Source organism: Nilaparvata lugens, chromosome 12 (assembly GCF_014356525.2).
Source record: "Nilaparvata lugens isolate BPH chromosome 12, ASM1435652v1, whole genome shotgun sequence".
Classification (NCBI taxonomy): Eukaryota; Metazoa; Arthropoda; class Insecta; order Hemiptera; family Delphacidae; genus Nilaparvata; species Nilaparvata lugens.
Window position 1 is genome coordinate 20,796,064 of NC_052515.1, and position 23,145 is coordinate 20,819,208.

Genomic DNA, 23,145 nt, shown 5'->3' on the forward strand with positions numbered 1-23,145 from the left:
AACAGTACATCATGCATTATGACAAAAGTTGTCAATAATGTCCACTATATTGACATACCGAGTATTCTTAATAAGTTTGTGTTTGCTTTATCATTAGTTAATTTTAGAGCCGGTTTCCGAGCTCGGGATTTAGCTGAGTTCTAGACTTTAGAGCCTGTTCACATGACAGCGATTTACGCTCGGATGTCGCGCGGTTGCCAGGTATAGGGAAACACATGGTGCCGTACACATGCATCGCTCGGTTTTAGTAGTCGCCGGCGAATCGCGGCGGTTGTAGTTTCCAGTCCAACCGCTCGGTTGCCGGGCGGCTCGATATACTAGAGCAGGCATGAGAGCATACACATGTCTTCAATCAACCGAGTGGTTTCGATCAGAGCAGTATGTTAAAGAGTGATAAAGATTGAGTACATAGATGTTGTACCTAGTAATTATTCATCATAACCGTGCGCAAACCGCTCATGAATCGCTGTCATGTGTACGAGGCTGGCAAACCGAGCGATTTGCCAACCGAGCGTAAATCGCTGTCATGTGAACAAGCTCTTAGACAGCTGGAGTCAGAATATTGGCTTTCCGAAACGGGGCGTAGGTGTAGTTTTCATGTTAATCTTTATTTTATCATTTCTATAATATTGGAAACGGTTTTCCTTGACGAAATTGAACATTCCTAAATAATTCAAAATATTAAAAACTATTTTCTCTTTATACACTAAAATAGCTTTACACCAAAACTCGAAATAGCTGTATGATTTAAAATGCTTTATACACTAAAATTCAAAATAGCTGTAGCTTTACACTATTTCCTCTTTTTTACACTATTTTCTCTAACGTGGATTACGACTACGCCCCGTTTCGGACAAAATAGCTGTAACTTTACACTATTTTCTCTTTTTTACACTATTTTCTCCAACGTGGACTATGACTACGCCCCATTTCGGAAAGCCACTTTTCTGACTCCAGCTGTTGAAAGTCTAGAACTTAGCTGAATCCCGAGCTCGGAAACAGGCCTTTAGTTACCGAAACAATATATATTCTAACACCAACATTATTGCATGTATGATATTATGCAGTGTCAAATTGTCACTCAATAGTTTTTCAACCTCTCTTTTTTCCTTATAAATCAAGTGTCTGAATGCAATGGTAACAAACCGTCTATGATTCTCATCATGTCACAATATAGAAAATTGTTCACCTGGTAGGACATTATGAAGAAATGTCCGCGTCACTATACACACAACTGTTAACATGATATGGTAGTCAACTGTTACAAACTTGTCCTGTTTGTTCATGCTTTCTCACTATTAATTATTTGTTATAAGCTCTGTACAAACTTACGCGCCTCAAACACATGCCGTGCGCTTTTCATCAGCAGATGCTTATGAAAGGTTTCCCCTCTGTCAATTGTCTATGAGATATAATAATTATGTGCTTTTGATAGATAAACTTTTGGAGAGATACAATGAGAGGTCAATGCTCTATTTTCTATATCTACCTATGCTATGCAAAAAATGGGAACTACCCCCCCCCCTTAATTTTTTGCGTATGAAGCCCTAATGAGCTTGTGTGTTGGTAATGAAAAGTGAATGGGTGAATTGATGAGAAGATCAAACGTCCATGCCTACCGGCCGGATTCAAACCCACGACCAGGTAGCGCTAGCAAAATGAAGGGTGCAACACCTTAGTCGTCTCAGTTATCCCGGCCGGCAATTTATTTAAACATTCTTTTATTGCCTCTATTATTTCACTCAGTTTTATGTTACCTTAATCATTTCATCCATTCCCTTGTATTTTGATTAATTATTTTTCAAAGGTTCAATTATTAACGCTTGAAAATGTTATATATTTGTATATGTAGAGATATAGTAAGATACAGATATAATAAGTATAGCATCAGCTGATAAGAAGTGTAAGGCGTGTGTTCTTGATGCATGAAGCTGGATTCCCCCATGATATCAGTAAATCGATGTACGCGTCCGGTACAGTAAAGATATAATTCCTTCGAGTTCTAATGAGGCAATTCATACTCACTTGGCCGGGATGAGTGGGAATAGTCCTATTAGAGCGCATGAGAATAATATATTCACTGAACCAGATATAATTCCTTCAAGTTTTAATGAGACTTTTCATACTCACTTGGCAAGGATGAGTGGGAATAGTCCTATTAGAGCTCATGGGAATAATATCTTCACTGAACCAGACAAGTATACTGATATGGGATTCCAGCTGAAGTATGTACACAGACTTCAGGTGAACAGCCTGCATGCATAAATAATATTCCAACCTCTCTTTTCACATTTCACAACAACAGTTCACTTGATATGGCAGTACTGATTGGTAACCATGGTTCACCTGATATGGTAGTATTGATTGAAGTCGAATAATATTGTGGACTAATAAACCGTTTCAAACCGCCACTTAATACTCAACAATCTCTCATTACACGTTATAGAACAGTAATGTTTGAATACAAAGACAAAACTATTTACGGTCGTCATTATGTCACCATACACGACAGTGTATGTGTCAACATACACATGGTTCACCTGATATTGCAATACTGATTTTAATATTCCATATGATAATATACTATGTAAAATCTTCACTCAATAGTTCTTCAACCTTAGTTCTTTCAATGGTTCTTTTCACCTTATTAAGTAGTACTGTTTGATGCGATGATATCAAACTGTCAATTATCGTCATTATGCCACCACAAACTCAAGGGTTAATCTGATAGTGCAGTCACTGACTGGTCTCTATACACACAACATTTCACCTGATATGGCAATACTGATTGCAGTATTGCTAATTATATACTGTGTCAAATCACTCAATAGTTATTCAACCTTTCTTTTCACATTATAAAACGGTACAGTTTGATGCGATGATATCAAACTGTCTATGATCGTCAATATGTGACACAACCTATTCACACAACAGTTCATCTGATATGGTCGTCATTATGTCCAAAAACATTATGTCATATACATAAAATTTCACCTAATATGACATTATGTCGAATCATCTATACACACAAGGGTTCACCTGATATGACAGAACTGCTGCATATCGACGGTGACAAACTGTCCATGCTCGTGGAAGGGCATCGCTCGCGAGTCGGCCGGCGAGTTGACCTTGATTTGTCGCATGTGCGTGTCGCGGCCGTTCTGGTGGTTGCTGATCACCGCTATCTGGATCATGAAGGTGCGGATCGGCCGCTCGTGAATGTCCTTGACGGGCATCACCACCCAGCCGGTCGGCTCCGTCAGATCCGTCACTTCCACCTCCTGCAGATCGCTGAAGTTGGTGCCCGCGCGGATAGAGATTCTGAAAATAAATACAGTGTAGCTTGGTTGTTGCGGCCTCGGCCATAGCGTAAACATGGATATCGGTAAGAACTGAACTATTTTTCTTATGCCATACTGCTTAATATTATGTAGTGCGTGAATAGACATTAAAATATGCTATGTATTCCCGCTATTTTCCCTTCCTTTTCACTATGACAGAGGATGTGAATACAATTAACGCCTCTAGCGGAAAATAGTTCAATCAGTCAGTTGCTGTGATGGCCCCAGGCAGCATGCGTCGTTGTAAACTCTACTCCGCCTCGTTACCGATCAGTTTCGGTCCCAATATGCGTTATTTGAAGGTAAAAATCTTCAAATGCTCGGTCCTCTGAATGTTCTATGTCTAACTCTCAAATCACGGTTTCTCCAGATATAATATCATTTATTTATAGGTCCTGCCAAGCTATAAGTAATTTACATTGTGAAAACCTCGGATTTATCGTCAGTAAATTAGGAAACCTCTTATATAACGTCAAGAAAATTTGGTTGAAAACTAAGAAGACAACGGAGCCAGACGGATGTTTAGATTTTAAGACTTGAGTTTTTAGATATATAATATAATATTATCGAGTGACCTGGCTGGCTCAGGTCTGGTGTCAAGAGTTTTCAGGTCGCAACTGATCAATTTCAGGGCCTCTGACATGACCTAACGACTGCTTTTAAGGCAGCCGGGACCGACGGCTTAACGTGTCCATCCGAAACACGGGAGTGGCCCGAGAAAATATCTTGCCCGGGCCGGGATTTGAACCCGGGCCTCTGAATCATGAAGCCAGCATCTGATCCACTCGACTACGGCCACTCCTAGTTTTTAGATAAGATTCAGTTAAACATATACGTATATTATGTTAAATTGTCTTTTTCCGTTAGGGCTACTCTTGAATAGGAATAAAAAATAAAAATAAAATTGTTAATAAGTAAACAATTTTAAAAAGGGTACTTAGATTTTAATTTTTTATTTTTATATTATGTTAAAGTATGAGAGATATTTTCCAAAGTATAAGAGACTACCAGCATCACATAGCTTCAAAGAAACGAACTAGAGACCGTGAGTTATGACATGGACCTTCGACTCCCACTATTTGAGACTCAACTCAGTTCACGATGGAGGAAGAGTTTGGTCAGTTTGCTCTCGTCAGCAAACACCCTCACTTTCTTATTATGTACAATACTAATTATTATTATTGATTGATATAATAATTAATAATGTCATGCATGACATCAAAACCCATGCAATTTTATTGAAATATTATTTTGTGAGTTGGATCTAATCGCGGATTTAATCATTAAATGTAATTGATAAAGCGAGAAGATCTCCAATGTGCAAAGATGAAACGTGTGTTTTATCACGTTTCGTGTTATTATTATATTATGAAATTACAATATTATGATTTTTAGCTCCATGTTATACAAACAAGAGTGAGTCGACTTTTGGTCTGCGAATCAAGGCTGCATGTTTTTTTAACATAAATAGATTTTGAATTTTTCTTTCGTGGCCCGTATTCCTTGAACCGTTTGTGAAGTACAGTTGTTAAGTTAAGGCATTGGTTACCTGAAGGGTTCTGTCTTGAGAATTCAATTATTATAGGCTATCACAGTTCGGGCAGTTTAAACCTGCATACTTGTGTTTTCAGGATTTGAATCTTGTAGGAAAAGCTGGTGCTTTGATTCAATCAGCTGGCAGAAGTTTTTTATACAGGGTGATTCATAATTATGGTAAAATAATTTAATACGTGATAGTAGAGGTGAAAATAAGAAAAAAAGTTCATATAAACATATATCCATAAACGCTTCATTAGCGAGCTATACAGGGTGAAAGATTTCGCCCGGAATTCAGTTCCTCTGGTGAAATACACCGATGCTGAATTGTTTGGGGACTAGTTTTTGAAAAACTTATGCTTGATTCATATGGAAAAATATCTGAAAAATTGAATAAAACTAGTCTGGAAGCTGTAGTGTGAGTAGTTTTTGAGAAAAAAGTTGAAATATGCAAAAAAACTAAGTAAAAAAACACAGACTTCTACGTTTGATGCCCAATAATTTTCTTTAATGACTAGTAAACAAATAATTTTTCTCAATAAAAATTGTAGAGAATTTAATTCTGAAAAGAATTATGTAAGCTGTGTAGATTAAATTTTGATAAAAGTTGAATAAAATGTATACTTATGTAGTATATTACACCACAAAAATTTGCTGTTTTATGAGGAGAGAACTAAAAATAACTCATAAGTTGTAGCTCATTGCAAATAAAATATTCGGTTTTTTATGAAATGTTTTTTTTTATATGAATAAATTAGCATATCTAAATGACATTAAACTTATACTGTACTAAAGACTAGTAGATTATGCCATTAAGCCTGGGAGGAAGCTCGAACAGAAGTAGATGATCTCCTAAGATTCCTGCCCAAATGTTTACTGAAAACTGATGTTGTGGAAGATTAGGATTGATGGCATGAGGATTATCAGCTGCCCAAATATGTTGGTTGTGGACGTTAACGATAGCTGTTCCTGTAAAGTGTGCCTCGTTGGTAAATAAAACGGTTAAAAAGTTTGGGTGAACAAGTTTTACTAAAAATCATCAGCAAATACCAGCACGGGGAATACAGTCTCGTGGCAATAGAGTATGAACTTTCTGGAGGTAGTATGGATGTAATTGTTGCTATTTTAGTATCATCCAAATAATAGATTGATTGACATTAAACCGCACTGACAATTCTCTCGAGCTCTTCTCTGGATGTTCATAAATTTCATTTAGAACTTGTTCTTCTAACTCAACAGTCATAGTAGATCGGGGTCTGCCTGCATAAATGTGCTCTTGGGATATCAAAGAACATGTTTCAGACAGATGTTGATGAATAGTGGCAAAAAACCTTGAACTTGGACATACTCGGTTAGGAAAGTTCTCTTGATACAAACGTCTTGCTTCAGTACTATTACAGTGTCCCATTCCATACATTAAATGCATGTCAGCTAATTCGGAGTATGAATAATGTCTAATATTACCTGCCATTTTTTAAAAATAAGTTAACACTTAACACAAAAGCAAAGTGGAATGGTTACAAATAACTGGTTAATATATTAAACAAAAAACACAGCGCGGTTACAGTAGGCCTAACTTACAGTTTGTTTTTTACTTTCCTTGCCCTATTACCATAGGTAAAGAAAGTATTGCTTTCCAAAAAAAATTAAGGTACCCTGATTTCAAGTTTTCTATAAGTTTCAAGTCCCCCTGAGTCCAAAAACATGATTTTTGGGTGTTGGTCTGTGTGTGTGTATGTGTGTGTGTGTGTGTGTGTGTGTGTGTGTGTGTGTGTGTGTGTGTGTGTGTGTGTGTGTGTGTGTGTGTGTGTGTGTGTGTGTGTGTGTGTGTGTGTGTGTGTGTGTGTGTGTGTGTGTGTGTGTGTGTGTGTGTGTGTGTGTGTGTGTGTGTGTGTGTGTGTGTGTGTGTATGTGTGTATGTCTGTGAACACGATAACTCCATTCCTAATCAACCGATTGACTTGAAATTTTAAACTTAAGGTCCTTATACCATGAGGATCCGACAATAAGAAATTCAATAAAATTCAATTCAAAAATGAATTGAAATTTTGAACTTAAGGTCCTTATACCATGAGGACCCGACAATAAGAAATTCAATAAAATTCAATTCAAGATGGCGGAAAAAATGGCGGATAATTACTAAAAAAACATGTTTTTCACGTTTTTCTCGAAAATGGCTCTAACGATTTTCTTCAAATTTATACCATGGATAGCTATTAATAAGCCCTATCAACTGGCATAAGTCTCATTCCAGGGAAAATTTTAGGAGCTCCGTAATATTCTTGAGAAAAATGGCGGATAATGACTAAAAAACCATGTTTTTAACGGTTTTCTCGAAAACGGCTCCAACGATTTTCTTCAAATTTATATCATGGATAGCTATTCATAAGCCCTATCAACTGGCATGAGTCTCATTTCTGGGAAAATTCCAGGAGCTCCGTAATATTCTTGAGAAAAATGGCGGATAATGACTAAAAAGCCATGTTTTTCACGGTTTTCTCGAAAACGGCTCTAACGATTTTCTTCAAACTTATACCATGGATAGCTATTTATAAGCCCTATCAACTGACATGAGTCTCATTTCTGGGAAAATTCCAGGAGCTCCGTAATATTCTTGAGAAAAATGGCGGATAATGACTAAAAAACCATGTTTTTCACGATTTTCTCAAAAACGGCTCTAACGAGCCGATTTTTTTCAAATCCATACCCTGTATAGTTATTTATTAGCTCTATCAACTGACATGAGTCTTTTTCCTGGGGTACTAATGAAGGGTCCACCCAATCCTTGAGAAATGGACTTGGTAACCTCCTTCTCGTGCATGAGGTAGGTAGGTACACGGTTTTTACTTTTTTCTTCCATATACCGTGGGTAGGTAGAGCAGTTTATAAAAGAACACAGTCATAGTCAAGATATTTCATCTGTAGAACAGCTGTTTTGACGAATTAAAAAAAATCATCGAATTTCACAATTTACATAAAGGAAAAAGTACTCTGAAAACAATTGAATAATTATACACATAAGCAGTAGTCTGATCGTAGTTGCAAATATGTTGCCGTCAATCGTCATTATGTTATTCCCCTAAATTATTCTCGTTTGATAAAATTAAAAAGAGAGTGTAGTATTTTAATTTCTACACTGGCCGTATGAATATAGAGTGAGAGGAGAATATGTGCGAGAGAGACATTCCCACCCCTTCATCCCTACCACGCCAACCATTATTTAACCGTTTGAGGGGTTGAGGTTCATATTATAGCTCGTGGCCTATACTGTTGACTCTAGCCGATAAAACCGTGAAATTTGGAACATAAGCACCCTATACCATGCTATCGCCCATAAACGCCCTATAACTTTTTATGCTATCTTTCCTGAATTGTATTACTTAATCTCAATTATTTTATCTAATTTTGTTGTAGTTTGTGACGAAGGTAATGGTAATGATACTGATTACCTCAGAAGTGGAACTTACTTGTGGAATTTGATTATAAATTCATTTAAGAGACCACACATTTAATAACGCTTTATCACAGTGACACTATAAAAGTGGTTTCAAAGTATCTATAAAAGAGATATCATTTGCAAAGTATCCTAAGCATACTGAACTGTTTTCCAGTACCACCAATGATTTTTTATATGGAATAATAATTTTACGAGATATTAGTTTTGAAACTCGAGTTACCTGCTTGGTGTATAGCTTTCGTCCAATTTATAGTCCGTGTAGATGCAAATTTCTTTGACAGTGGTTTTTCTACGGAACTGAATGTTTACCAAATGCGGTAATTGTCCATCTGATTGCCAGTAGGTGTCCATGCAATCATCTCTCAGTTGATCAACGCCAAATCCTTGAAAAAATTACACATATAAGAATTCTATACCGTAAGACTTATAGTATAATGATAAATTACTTTCTTCAATTCTGTTATATTTTTACACTTCTTTAATCTTCTATCATTCGGCTTTCAAAACATCGTTTTTTTTTTTTGCTTTTAAAATACCAACATTATTGATGAAAAACTATGATCTTACCACTAGCTGTTCTATTGGATGTCCCAAATTTTAACAATTAATTAACTCGATAACTTGTATAATATAAATGCAAGTTGTAATAAATCAGATGAAATTATTATAATGGATTAAAAAATGAAATATTATTAGGAAAAAAGACTTGTCTCATAAATATACCTGGTTTACAAGACGATAAACTCCAAATAGCTTGTCCGCCAACTTCTCTAACTTTTCCTTCAGAATCTTCTTTGATTGGATCAGTATCGTTTGTCGAACCAATAGTCTGAACGTGACTCATTTTGCTAAAATATCAAAGAATAGATTACTCAATTATTTAAATATATATAAAAATTAAAATATTAATTATTTTAAGAGTAGCGTCTTTATATCGCACTTTTCTAGAGATTATGTTTAGGGGAATTTAGTTTCTATTATATTTGAATTACCTGAATTACCTTCCTCTTCACCAATACCAGCAATGCCGGATGGGTTGCGTCAAGAGTTCAAAATACATCACTTTTACATTTATCACATTATTTGCAACAATCGCGATGGCAGTACACGTCAGACAAGGCCTACCAAGTCTACCAGAAAATATTCCTGAATGGAATAAAACGGATTTCTCCTAAGCCAACACTCAAGTCTCAGGTTGAATGCTGGTGTGTTCAACCTCTTCATTTCCCCCGGCAGCCTATTGAAGATCCGCAAGGCTAATGCAGGAAATGCATCACGGGTCTTTGACAAACGGCGGTATGGCACATTGATGAGACCTCGATTTCTAGTGTCGTGACCATGGAAGTCACTCCTCGTGTTAAACTTTTCAAGATTCGCTTGCACATACACAGCTTTGGATTAGAGAGGTCGACAATGATCCAGAAATCTACTAAAGGTAATAATGCGAAAGGAACATGCAGAAGCACGACCCCACAGCAGCAGTCCATAGCTCAGGATGCTATGAAAAAGCGCATGGTACACTACCAGCAAGTAGGGCCTGCTCACCAACTGCGTCAACTTCCTAAGCAAATAGGTGACTCGTGACAACCTCTTACAGATGCCCTCAATATGGCACTCCCAGGTGAGCCGTGGATCGATGGTGAATCCAAGGAGAGACACACTGTGAGCACTGATGGCCTGACTGCGACTCAGTGTACAGACCAATCTTTGTGTCTTTTCCACATTCAGTAGCAACTTATTTGCTTCCAACCACCCTCCAGCAGCATCAAACAGCAAATCAGCCTCCTGTTGTACCTGGGCCAGAAGAAATCAATGTGGTATAATCAGCAAACTTCAGTGCCCTACCCTCAAGATCAAGGTCATTGATTGCAATCAAGAATAATGCAGGTCCCAGAACCGAACCCTGAGGGATACCAGGCACCATGATTTATAGACAACTCCAATGGATATGACCAGTCTTCGATCCTTCAAGTACGATTTGAGAGCCCGGAGAACAGCACCACTCATACCATATCGCTCGATCTTGCCAATCACTACTTCATGAAGACGTTATGATGTAGACCTGCCACAATTGCGATTGACCAGATCACACAATAGTTTTCCAATACGCACTCTGAAAATATTCAACAGGCTCCCATTGTGTCTCCGTGAATTGGAAGAAAACCGATTTAAAAATGTGCTTCGAGATTAACTCCTTAAACTTCCACTCTATTCCTTGAGTGAAGAAGAGATCAGTCGTTTTATTTGTCTCTTTGACATGCCATCTAGATAGTGTAAATTTTATGAACGTTTGTTTTTTTTTTTAATTTCTATGACATCTATCCAGTGTAGAGACTGGACAAGCATTGAATGAGATACGCAGTCAAACGCTTTACTCATGTCAGAGACAGGCAGTTGGTTTTCTCGAAAGCTTCCTGAATCCTCTCAACAAGCTCAGAAACTGCTGTCACGGTTGACCTATTCTTTCTGAAACTATGTTGCAGATTAGAGAAAAGCTCATTGATTTCAAAGAACTCAACCAGCTGCATCTTCATTACAGTCTCAAAGATCTTGGCAAACACTGGAATGACAGATATAGGTCTGTAGCTATTCATGGTGCAAGGATCTCCTTTCTTCCACGGAGTAAAAAACTATAAGTAGCCTTACCGTATTATAAATGCAAAGGAAACACATTCAGTTTCATCATAAATATTGTGAAGAAAACTGAGTTTGATTTTTCTGTGCTTATTATACTGTATTAACCAAATCAAATATAACTATATTAGCCTACCGTATCTAAATATCTCTGTAGATGAATAATTATTTTATGAATTTATTCTAATCAATAAATTACTTAATATATAAAAGATTGTTCAAAGCTTCTAACACAATATTTCAATTGAATAACATAAACAAAACAGGAAGACAGTTTATTACCGTACCTACCATATCTGTATTAAAATAGAAACAACAGACTCAACAATAAAATGTCAATTCTGATCAATTATTGTAATAATATATGTTTCTTTAGGTTCATATTTATATGCAATAAAATGTTTGCTAAAAAAATATATCCAGTTGAGTCTTGAATAATGAACTGATTATACAAGACTATAATCTCAAAATAGTTTCATTTATTTAACAAGCCGTGTTTGGCCTCAATCTATTTTTGTTTAAAATAGGTAAAAATTAGAGAAGAAGTACTCACTCGTCAATTTATTTAAATTCTCATACTCATCCAAAGTAATTTTTACTAAAAAATAATGAGGTTTAAATTTTTCAGATCACGTCACACAACATAACCTCAAAAATCTGTCTAATTGTCTAAATTCCTGTAATCAGCTGATTGAGTGTGAGCGGGAGTTTTACTTGTGGTCCCTCTCCACAGGTAGCGCTAACCCTCAGATTTTTTTCCCGACAGCGCCAATTTTTAAATTAGTATAATTTTCTTAGAATCATTTTCAGCTTTTATGATTATAGTAATAACATAGATAAAGGATAAGCATATAAGCATTGCTTGTTTCTGGTAGTAACGGCTTGCGTTGCTTTAATGGTTTCTTTTCTATGTCAAATTTTAATTTGAATATCAACAAGCCTTTTATCATAAAGTGAATAAACAAGTTTTCTCTTTTCTATGGCATTATGTTAAATTTTAATTATTAGTATAGTCACTTGAATTGATATTATTTATACTAGTGTAAATTATTATATTGAAAAAAGATAACATTTTATTGAGAAGATACTATAATATTCAAGAATACTGTACGCTTAAATTAATTTAAAACGTTGAATAAATGCACAAACAGTATATTTGCATTTCGCCAAAGTACTCTGGCAGTATTTTTCAAGAGATCAAAATCAGAAATCATTGGATTAAAGTTGAATACCTGTCTGGTTAAATATGCATATATTCTATATTATGCTCCCTTTTTGAGCTACTACCATTTCACTATGGTAAAACTACATTATTATTTGGGTTTATATTGCAGTGTAAAATATATCCTCAACAGAAAAAAAATGTTATTAATAATAGAAAACTCAACGAAAAAACAGGAATCATATAGTTCTATGTGATAGGAGCTCTTATCTACCACAATGTAAGTTACATCAGGTTTCCTTATTTGCGGTCAAGATAAAAATAATATTTCAGTTTTGTTTTCTACCAGTCAATAGTATTTTTCGAATTTATTTTAGATTGTCTTGTGAAGGTTCGATATTAATTTATGTTCCTTTATTATTAAAATAAATATATCTAGTTTAGTTCTGTAACTTATATGGGTCTATGTTTTGATTCTTTTATTTTGCTAGGTTTTTCAAACGATGCTGAACAGGGGCTTTGTGATATTTGAAGATTATTGATAGAAAACACCAGTAATAATTCTCTGTGAACTGTTTATTATATTTCAATTGGGAAAAGGTAATTTTTGTTAATGTTTTTGCTTTTTACATGAATTCATTTTATTTCTGTTCATTTATAATAAATTCATTTATTCTTCCAATTGATACATTACACATAATTAGAAATTGTGAAAATTAGAGTATATCACAACAATATTGCAAATTATAAAAATATAATAGAACAATACAATTTTACACGTTGTGTAAAGAAATCACAATAACTCATCTACTTCATTAAAAGAATAAATCATTTTAAGTACGGTAATCTGAGGACTAAAAGTGCTGTTTGGAGCACCATCATATTTGTAATTAAGAAAAAAATAAACAATGAATTATTTTGCTGAGTCGGAACTTGCATAATATGACAGAGTAAGGAATTTTAGTTCAGATAATACAGGTATAATTAACATTCTAATCCACTTTCCCTCATTTGAAAAGAATAACAAATAATTGATGCACATTCCAAGCAATTAGCAGACTCATAAATTTCATTTTATAAATTTCCCTACATACTTATGAACATTATACGAAAACAGCTCATGCATTTTGAATAATTATCTTCACACAATTTCCAAGATAGAAAGAAGACATCCATTCATCCAATGAAATATCATTCATATATATTCTAGTTTTGAAAATAAACTCTCCACATCATTTTGTAAATGAAGCTTACACTTCATTTTTAAAAAGTTTTTTATTATCGATTTGCTGTATTCCTGTCTTTTCATTAGTATTGTACTCATACTGCATTGATCATCTCCATTATTAAGTTTATAGAGAATAAAAAAAGTTAAAAAAATCAAATTGACTTAATTTTGTAGAATTGCTATTGAAATATGACTGACAAAACAGTGATGGTATGATATATTTCAATATAAATTAGTGTATTTTTACACATTCCTTTAATTTTTAATTATTCACAGACAACTCAAAAACTATGAAGAAAGCTCTAGTACTTCCAGTACCCAAGATAGAGGAGCCAGCGCCTGAAAAGCCTGAGGGTCAGCAATCGCAACGTCTTTACTACGATATGCTGGTCAGAGATGTCAATGATCTGATGTCTGCCATTGAAATGTTGAATTATAGTCGCGCCAAAGCGATTGTTACTCAGAGCAAGGTAATCATTTTATACATAAAAATTGAATGATCCTTTATCCTTGAACATTGCTCTCTCCTTGATATATATTCTCAATGAGACATGTGTTCAAAGTTATCAGGCATAGTTTCATAAAATTCTATTCAATTCATATTCAACGTTTACAATATTGATTGTAGCCTATATTATGTATATTTAAGATGAGACCATATTAGGCGTTTTTCAATCGCCAACCCAATCAACCAACCGGAGAGCTTCCTGCTCTGCCAATCCTAGAAACGCCTAAAAAACGCTTAATATGGTCTCGCTCGTGAAGGAATGAAACTCTACTCTATTCTATTCCACTAAGAATGGAACATTTAATGAAAAAAATAATAATAGAGCCTTGACATGACATAAACAATATAGCCTACAACCAAGTTTTGCTTGATTATTTGTAGTGTTATTGAACTACCCTATTTATTTTGAATATCATATCTACTGTTGTTTTTGAAAAAAATCGAGTAATAACGAATTTGACTATTGACTGAACTAAACTGAGGCATCGATTTTTATCATGTTAAAAAAATCGAGCAAGAGCTCATTGGAAAGCAACCTTTCCCAAACATACTGTGTGTAGAATCATAATAGCGGAAGAATAGAGAAACAGGTAGAAGATATACTGTATTCTTAATGAAAAGTGATATTTTATAAAATAATATCGCGAGGCACTGAGCTTCGCTCGTTATTCTTATTTATTGATAAACAGAACACAATTCTCTAAAATGATCGTGTATTTCACAGCTGGCTATAAGCCATCTTATGAATTTCGGGGATGCGATATTTTGATTTTTCACATACTCACTCGCTCACTCACTTTTTTACTATCCACAGCTGTTTCAGCCAAGGATGAATATTATTATCCTTTTAATGTCGTTCAGCGAGTTTTCCCAAGGATGAGACCTATAGTGCAATCGAATCTTTATATCATAAACCTACTATGTTCCAAATTTTGTGAAAATCGTTTCGAGCCGTTTTCGAGAACCGTTAAACATATATAACCAGATATAAAAATAACCAGATATATGAATAATACAGAAATTGCTCGCTTAATATAATAGGATAGTATGTGGAATATAGTATTATAATTTACAGTACCTATGTAAAGTCTCAAGCTTATTGGGAATAAAAAGTAATATTTTATTTCAATATTTATAATATTTTCTCTCTCTCTCTCTCTCTCTCTCTCTCTCTCAAAATTCGTTATCACTCTTTTGTTTTTTGCAGTAAAGTATTTTTTCTTGTCATCAACTCGATTTTGCATTGTAACTTTTATTTTGTTTTTAGTTTTTATTTTGAATCGGACTTTTATTAACTTTTTGCTGCCACCAGCGGTGGAAGACTTTTCTTTTGCTTGTGGTGCCTGAAACAATTTTTAGTTTCTTAGTTCTCGGTAGTTAATTTTATTTTATTTATTTTCTTTGATCTATTAACCTTGATTTGTTGCATTGTCAAATTCTGGCATTAAAGAATTGAAATGAATTGAATTTGTTTTCGATTTGAAGGACAGTTTGCGATTGGTGAACTGTAGCTGCGGGACTCTGCAGCTGTCACCTCTGCAGCTGGCTGCATCGCTGCCCAACAATCCAAACAAACTGCTCATTGTACAACTTCTTATCGAGCATGGCGCTAGGGTGAGATCTACAAGTTGATAACCACTGAAATAGTATAACAATAAACAAAATTATTATTCTTCTGGTACTTGATGTATTATCTCATCAGTGTTGATAGCTCCTTTTCTAAAAATAAATGATAATATTATCTCATCTAATAAAATGAAACACTTCATGCCTTTTATTGTTATTATTTTATTTTTTTAAACGATATGTTGCAATAGGTAAGGCCATTTTCAAGTGCCTGTAAGAAATAAAGAAGGTGCCGTAGGGATAGCGGAATCTTATGCAATCCAAAATATATTTTTTTTTCATTTATTTATTAGGTTAGCAAAAACAATACAACGATCGGAAAAGAAAAATACAGGCTATTGTCCAAAACTTCTTCAATATTTCCAAATTTAGTTTCAAATTGTCCAAATATTGTACATAGGTCATTCATTTATTGTATAGAACACTATAATCAGAAGACAATTATGACATTGGAGAAAAAATAGGCTAAGCCTGTACTATTTCTTTCCAAAAATTTTGATAAAATGTTAATGTTGCCAAAAGTTAAAGTTATGTAATCACACGCTGCTTCTTCACTTGATTTTCGGTCCAGGAATAATGATTTGAAAATTTTGAATTTCGAAGGTTGATTTCAAACTCTAAATGAATCACAGAATGTATCACAATAAATAAAAAACTTAAAACATATTTTAATATGATAAAGTATATATCAATCATTATTGAAAGGTTCAATAACATTCCTTTAAATTGGCAAAGCTACTTGCTCATTTGATATTGTCAGTTTCTGTTGTTATACCTTTATCAATCTCAGTGATGTCAAGTTTAAGTCATCAGTGAACCAGTGTTCTAAATTCAGATATTAAAATGAGCATCTGAATAGAAAATCTATGGACACCTTTCTCAAAATAAGTAAGTTTCTTAATATTTGAAAACAAGATTTACGTAATCAGCAAGTATTCGAAATATTATTCACTTCCAAATGATTTGAAATTTTTCTTTCCATTGGTATAAAGATTGTTCAGATTTTGTTCAAATTGAGACAATGGATGGAGTCCTTCATCCTCTAATCGCTGATCTTCTAATAGAAAAATTCAATTCTGGCCCCAACTACTTGAAATATATAGTTTCATCCTCCTCACTGATGTTCACTTCAGAGTTACTCGATCCCACCGATTTATGTTTTGAATAATAGTACTTCGGTAGTCTCTTTCTTGGAAAGGCTACTCGTATTTACAGAACAATATTTAAATATTGAAGTACCCTTTTCTTTATTTTATTTCATCTCTAAAGGTGCATCTAGATTTGAGCGCCACTAACACGCGCATTTCACTTTCATTAGCTGATGCTAATCTCATTCTATCTGTATTTGTACAGAAACATACAGTAAAAAGGTATAATACAGAAGCACATTGATACAGAAGCATATAGCATCAACTGATGAAAAGTGAAATGCGCGTGTTCGTGACGCTCATGTCTGTACGCGGCTTAACAAAAAATAAAGTTTCATTTCTTTAAAAAAAGTTGAAAGAAGGGTATAAGCCTCTTTGATTTTCAATTTTTATGTACTTCGGTAACTAGATATGTTTTTTAAATAGGTCCATCATTTGGAATAACCCTGTTGATTGAAGCATTTTTGATGCGATTCAGGTGCACGATTCGGACAGATACGGGCGCACCGCCCTATACCAAGCTGCCTCGATGGGGTCCCACGAGGTGGTGCGACTCCTGCTGGAGAGGGGAGCCAATCCTAACACCCGTTGCACGCTCAAGGTGCAGGACAACATTGCCATCGAGAACGTGCCATTCGAGAAGGAACTCTCGCTGCCCGAGAAGGTCAGTTCAACCATCGAGAAAAAAATAGCATTAAGAAGATATTCAATGGTCTTTATATTACCTACAATACAAATTTCACTGTTAACTCAAGCTGATAGCCGTATGTAGTATTTCTTTTCCATGAAGCTATGTGATAGCATATGAAGATAGACCTATTCCATGGTATATAAGGCGTTCATGTTCCAAATTTCAATGTTAACTCAAGTGGACAGTCGTAGAAGTTCTTTTTCGTGTAGCTATGTTACGCTGGTAGTCTCTCTAAGCTTTTACACTCTCACCCGACCAAAACAGTAATAATGGACAGTAGTCGACAGTAATCGGGTCGAGTTAAAAAAATCGGCTTGAAATTTAGAACATAAACGACCTCTATAACATGAGATATCTTCTATCTTTTCTCTATGGTTCAACCTAGGGTACTGTGAGAATATTCCATTCCCATAAGATCTAATGGGCCTATTCATACTTGCTCGGCCGTGCTGGATGAGATGTCGAATCAAAACTCATGGAAATCATATTTTCATTGTGCCGGCCACTTCCACTGATACTGATATGTGGGAATTTAACTTCATCAATTTATCAATTTTGTTAATTTATTTATGTAGGCATATAGTAAATTTTTGTTTTCAAGTCAAAATTCATTGAGCAGTGATGTTTAAAAGAATCACGTAATCATCATGATGTAAATAGTAGGGTTTCTTATGTCGCGAAAACAGGGATCCTTGGGCAAGTTCGTGAAGATGTAAACAAACTCTATTATTCTGATTTTAGGGTACCTCAGCAGGATATCCGAACCTCTTGACGCCTTTGTTTGATTGTAGTTGAGCCGCCGAAAGTGTTGGACCGCATCCCTCCACACCAGTATTTATTTAATTGACTGATTGTTTATTTGATTGCACTTCGAGCCGCCAAAACTGTGGGACCGCACCTCGTTTATTGTTTATTTTTTTTGAAGGGACGGATTCAAGGATCCAAAGGTTCAAAGAACCCCACACGTCAACCGATAAGCTTATTGTGTTCCCGAGTAGTATGTTAGTTAGGTAAACCTACCAAATGTCCTTTACAAGAACCAGGAGTTTTTCCCTATACTAACATTCCATCCACCACCTGGTTGCAATCCAGTGTGATATGCTTGGCAGTCTCTTCAGACTGATATTAGTCCTCGTGACCTACGTGAGTTCCACTCCTGTGACCTTCTTGGTAGGTCCTTCCGCTGAAGAAGGGGCAGCCAAGTTTCCTCTAGGGCGCCCGGCCACCCTTGACTCATCCTCTTGACCCACATTTGTGCCTGGTTTTTCACCCATCACTGGACTCTTGAGTTTTTTCTTCTGCCCCTCCGAAACTTCGCAGGGTCAAAAGCCTCACCTCTCCCAAGAAGTTTTTCCTAAATGGCCGCCCTTCTTTGAGCAGTGGTGAGTTTTGGCCTCTCCACCCACAAACTCGTGACCTACGTGAGTTCCACTCCTGGCCATTTTGTAGGTCCTTCCGCTGAGAGAGGGGACGCCAAACTGACTCTAGGGCGCCCGGCCAACCTCGACTCAACCTCTTGACCCACATTTGTGCCTAGAGTTTCACCTATCTCTGGTCTCTTGGGTTTTTCTTTTCGCCCTTCCGAGACTGCCCTGATGGGGCAGATCCCGTGGGTTTGAAGGCAAGGCAACTTCTGGAGTTTCCTTGAGGTCCAGTTTAGTCGCCTCCTACGACAAGCATGGATACTGTGGGTGAATTCTGGTTTTCAACACATTCTTGAGTACGATGATCGACTCAAAGCTCCCCCAACCCACAGGGGGCCCACACCTCGTTGCTCCAGCAGTGTCTATTGATTGAGTAAATGAATGATTGATCGATTGATTCTGATTGTTTTTTTTATTTGCAGTTTGAGCCGCCGAAAGTGTGGGGCCGCACCCCTTTGCACCAGTGCGTTCGTATCAATCACGTGCCGTGTGTTCAGCTGCTGCTGGACAGAAAAGCGACTGTCAACACCCTCGACTCCGATGAGTGCAGTCCGCTCCAGTTGGCTGGCATCAGGCTGCCCATCAACATTCGCATCCAGTTGCAGAGGTTACTATCAACAATCAATCATCTATAATCACTGATCGATAATCAATAACTAACTGTATAATTATATACTAAACTGATACTAACGCGATATACTAAACTATGTATTTAGGAATTCTATTGCTCATAATATAATAATAATCGCGAAATACGAGGGTCATTTTCCAACCTCCGATCACATATTATCATAAGACAAGTGGAAGGGTGTGATTTTCAGAGCCGAAACGCTTGTCATCCCCACCGAACGCCCTGTGACACTACCTCGATCCGTAAACAAAGCCGTAGTGTATGATAGGTGTTTGAGTGTAATGTCAGCACAGATAGGGCTCCTACACTAATAAATGAAGAATAAATAAATGAAATAAACACTAGCTGATATAGATCAGCTGAAATCAACAAATTTTTATTGGTGTAGGAGCCCTCAGCCCTACTTGTGCTGACGTCACCGGAATGCACTATGGCTATTTGTTTACGGAGGTAGTGCGTGTGATCGGTGCGGCCAGATCGTCAATTGTTGTCGGGTTATTGACTAAGGCCCGTATGCAGATAAATGTCAGCTGTTCGTTTAAACCCCGTATGAAAAACATTATGATAAATGAAACCATATCTAATAATAATAATAATAATAATTCGTTTATTTCACTGCATTTTTACAATAATTTGTAATACAAATACATACATTAAACATAATGGTTGAACATTACAATTGGTAATACAAATACATACCTTAAGCATAATAATTGAACATAGATAATAATATTAAGCATGTAACAGAAAAAACCACAGTGCATCCCTCTTTAGGCTAAACCTGTGTTGAGGGACGTCTCGCTCTCTAGTTGAGTCAACTTAATTATAATACAATAACAATTATGAGGTATCAAACAATAAAGTAAATTTTATACAATAATCAGTGTGCTTTTCACAAGATGGGATTATGAATCTTTAACAATAAATTACATTTGAATGAAGACAGCAAAAAAATGTAAATAATATTACACCTCTATTAAACGTTTTTCTTCATAGAAGCGATTAAGTCTATTCTTAAACAAATTGTAACTGGGTGCATCTGATATATCTGATTTCAGTTTATTGAAAAGTCGTGGTCCCTTAGCAAAAGCATGTAAGGAGGCCACTCTACTTCTTGTAAAGGGTTCTTTTAATTTATTAGCAAGATTTCGACGAGTGGAATATACATGTTCATCCATAACTGGAAACTCTGAACGTCTTAAATACACAAACTTCAAAAGATTTATTTCAAATAGGGTATCAACACTAAAAACGCCAAATTCTCTATACAATACTTCGGTTGGATATCTTATGGGTCTCTTTAAACATATTTTTATTATTCTTTTATAAAGAATTATGAGAGGTTGCAAAATTTAACTCCCACAACTTCCCCAGGATACAATACCATAGCAGATAATTGACTGTATCAGTGCCAAGAATACCATTCTTAATTGATAGATAGGAAGGACATTCCTTAATTGAACGAATTTATAAATTAATTTTCTAAGTTTTGAATATCTACCAGTTAACGTGGCTTAGATACGAAGCAATAGTGGACCTGTTAGTGAAGAGCGGTGCAGATGTGAACATACTGGCGAAGGGGGATGCTCTGCCGCCCCTCTTCCAGTCGGTGAAGCTGGGTTCTGTGGGGGCGACGTCTCTGCTGCTCAACGCCGGCGCCAAAGCATCCACCATCCATGAGAAGACCGGCAAGAACATCCTGCATATGGCCGCCGAGTCCAGCAGACCCAACGTCATCGAACAGCTCATCAAGAGTCACAGCGAAGTCAGGAGTTTTGTCAATATGCCTGATCGGGTGAGCACACTCAACAAAAAACAAGAACAAAATTAGAAATTTTATAATATTACTGTGGTACTAGTTATTTACTATATTTGAACATTAAAGTAGCACTAAAAGTTAGGCACTGTGGACAAAACAAACCTTGTAGAACAAACTGTTGAAGTTTAATTCGATTTTAAATCACCTAGATCATATTAGAAGTTACAAAATTAGGATCTTTCATCTGCCAGAACAATGTTTTTGATCGATGAAAAATAATTAAACAAAATGTTGATATGTTTTATAAGATTAATTACTGTAATAGATTGGATTAGGATTTTTCATTTGTTATGTCAGAGTGATGTTTTTGAATAATGATATCATTGAACAACTATGTAAAAACAAGATGCAACAAGATGTGATTGTAAAATATGTGAATATTGAGTAGGTACCGGTAGTTCAATATCTCATAAGGCTACTAACAGGGTATGATTATCAGCAAACAATTTGATTAGTTGTGTAGAGATTTTGTGTTTTCTCGGTTACGCCGGAACATTGATAATCAAAGCGATGCTACCTGCAGTCAATTTTCCATATTCCATATTATAGTTATGTAGGGATTGTGTTCTATCATATATTTATCAAAGATCTGACTGATGTTCTTGATTGTTGATCTGAAAAATATGTGAAAAAGTCTATAATATATGGCTGATAGAATAAGATAACAATCGTTGGTATACAGCCTACGGCAATCAACGGAGAATTCAGTTGTAGAATTACTTTTTCGCGTGAACACAAAAAAGACATGATTTTTCTATAAAATTCCCAAAATTTTTATGTCTTAATGTCTGAGGTTTTTATGAAAGCTTCATTTTGACATTCTCGTTCATTTTAATTTAGAGCAGCAAATCAAATCACAATAATTTCAAAAAATCTTTACGATTTGTATTCTAATAAAAAAATATCCATTTCTCAAATTTAAAACAGGTGCACTACATATAGAGCAATCTATTTAATCGGTTGATAATACAGTAATGAATGCTTGGAAATGTAAATCAAAACTCGCGTATTTGAAAACCTATCCTGATTTATCTAAATAGGTTTACATTTTCAACAGTTATTTCAATAACAGCTTTATTATTATTTTTAATGATCCAAAACTTGATTCTGGAATGGTTGTACTCTAGTTGTCTATTAGAAACCTATGTACTACATGAAGCCCTAGATATCTGCCTATTCTCTATATTTGCTCTACATGATTAAAAGCAGCCCATTTTGATGTTAGAGTATCCCTGAGTACTTTTATGCAAATGCAAATGCTCATCAAAGCTCATGAGTTTGAAATATTGACTTACCGTATTCGAAGATTTTGAACAGTTATTTCAATAAATTTCTCCAATTCATTCGATAAAATATAAGCTATTTCTGAATTATAGAACGGATGTACACCTCTTCACCAAGCGGCCTACATGAGTGACAAAGAGTGCCTGAGAATGCTTATCAACAATGGAGGAGATCTGGCTGCTGAGACTGAGGAAGGATTCTCCGTTATCTATGCTATTTACCAGCATATTCCGCGACCCAGGGAATTCCTCATCGAACTACTCGACTCGAAAATCATCTGCAGCAATGGAAAAAAGAAGAGTGATCCTTGCTCTTGTGTAAGTTTATCTATTTCTTTTCATATATTGATTTATTTATTTATTCAATATCTAACACCATCATAATGTCATATTTTCCGTCTTCAATACGGTAACTTGAGAGATTGATTCCTAAGGATTTAAGTGGACTTACAACACATTTGTTCAAGTAGCAATACTAGATATCGTACAGTAGCAATGACGTTTAGTCTACAAGAGAAACAAAAACAGTTTGCATCAGGAAAAACTATTGAAACAGTTTATATATTAACTGTTTATATATTACAGTAACTCTTTATCTCAACTGTTGAGATGATTGTTCATTTCATTCTAATTGTTTGTTTTTTCTCAATTCTATTG

At 35.5% G+C, this 23,145-nt stretch overlaps 2 protein-coding genes across 3 annotated transcripts in view; one reads left to right on the forward strand and one right to left on the reverse strand.

The window, feature by feature from the left end:
• Window positions 1–1,553: 1,553 nt before the first annotated feature.
• Window positions 1,554–11,648, reverse strand: LOC111043564 (anaphase-promoting complex subunit 10). Its single transcript, XM_022328547.2, has 4 exons — window positions 11,522–11,648; window positions 9,058–9,182; window positions 8,555–8,717; window positions 1,554–3,321 (listed from the first exon to the last, which is right to left on the reverse strand). The coding sequence occupies exons 2-4, from the start codon at window positions 9,176–9,178 to the stop codon at window positions 3,036–3,038; spliced, it is 570 nt and encodes a 189-aa protein (XP_022184239.2). The 5' UTR covers window positions 9,179–9,182; window positions 11,522–11,648; the 3' UTR covers window positions 1,554–3,035.
• A 1,910-nt stretch (window positions 11,649–13,558) lies between these two features.
• The window catches only part of LOC111061903 (transient receptor potential channel pyrexia), a 32,608-nt gene continuing 23,021 nt past the window's right edge, over window positions 13,559–23,145 (forward strand). The window contains exons 1-6 of one of the 2 annotated variants that reach the window (XM_039439111.1): window positions 13,559–13,828; window positions 15,352–15,480; window positions 17,119–17,304; window positions 19,178–19,362; window positions 20,905–21,181; window positions 22,582–22,806. In XM_039439111.1, coding sequence (XP_039295045.1) covers window positions 13,649–13,828; window positions 15,352–15,480; window positions 17,119–17,304; window positions 19,178–19,362; window positions 20,905–21,181; window positions 22,582–22,806 — 1,182 coding nt within the window. In that variant the 5' untranslated portion in view covers window positions 13,559–13,648. The remainder of the gene's footprint in view (window positions 13,829–15,351; window positions 15,481–17,118; window positions 17,305–19,177; window positions 19,363–20,904; window positions 21,182–22,581; window positions 22,807–23,145) is intronic. The other variant, XM_039439110.1, reaches the window with a different exon arrangement.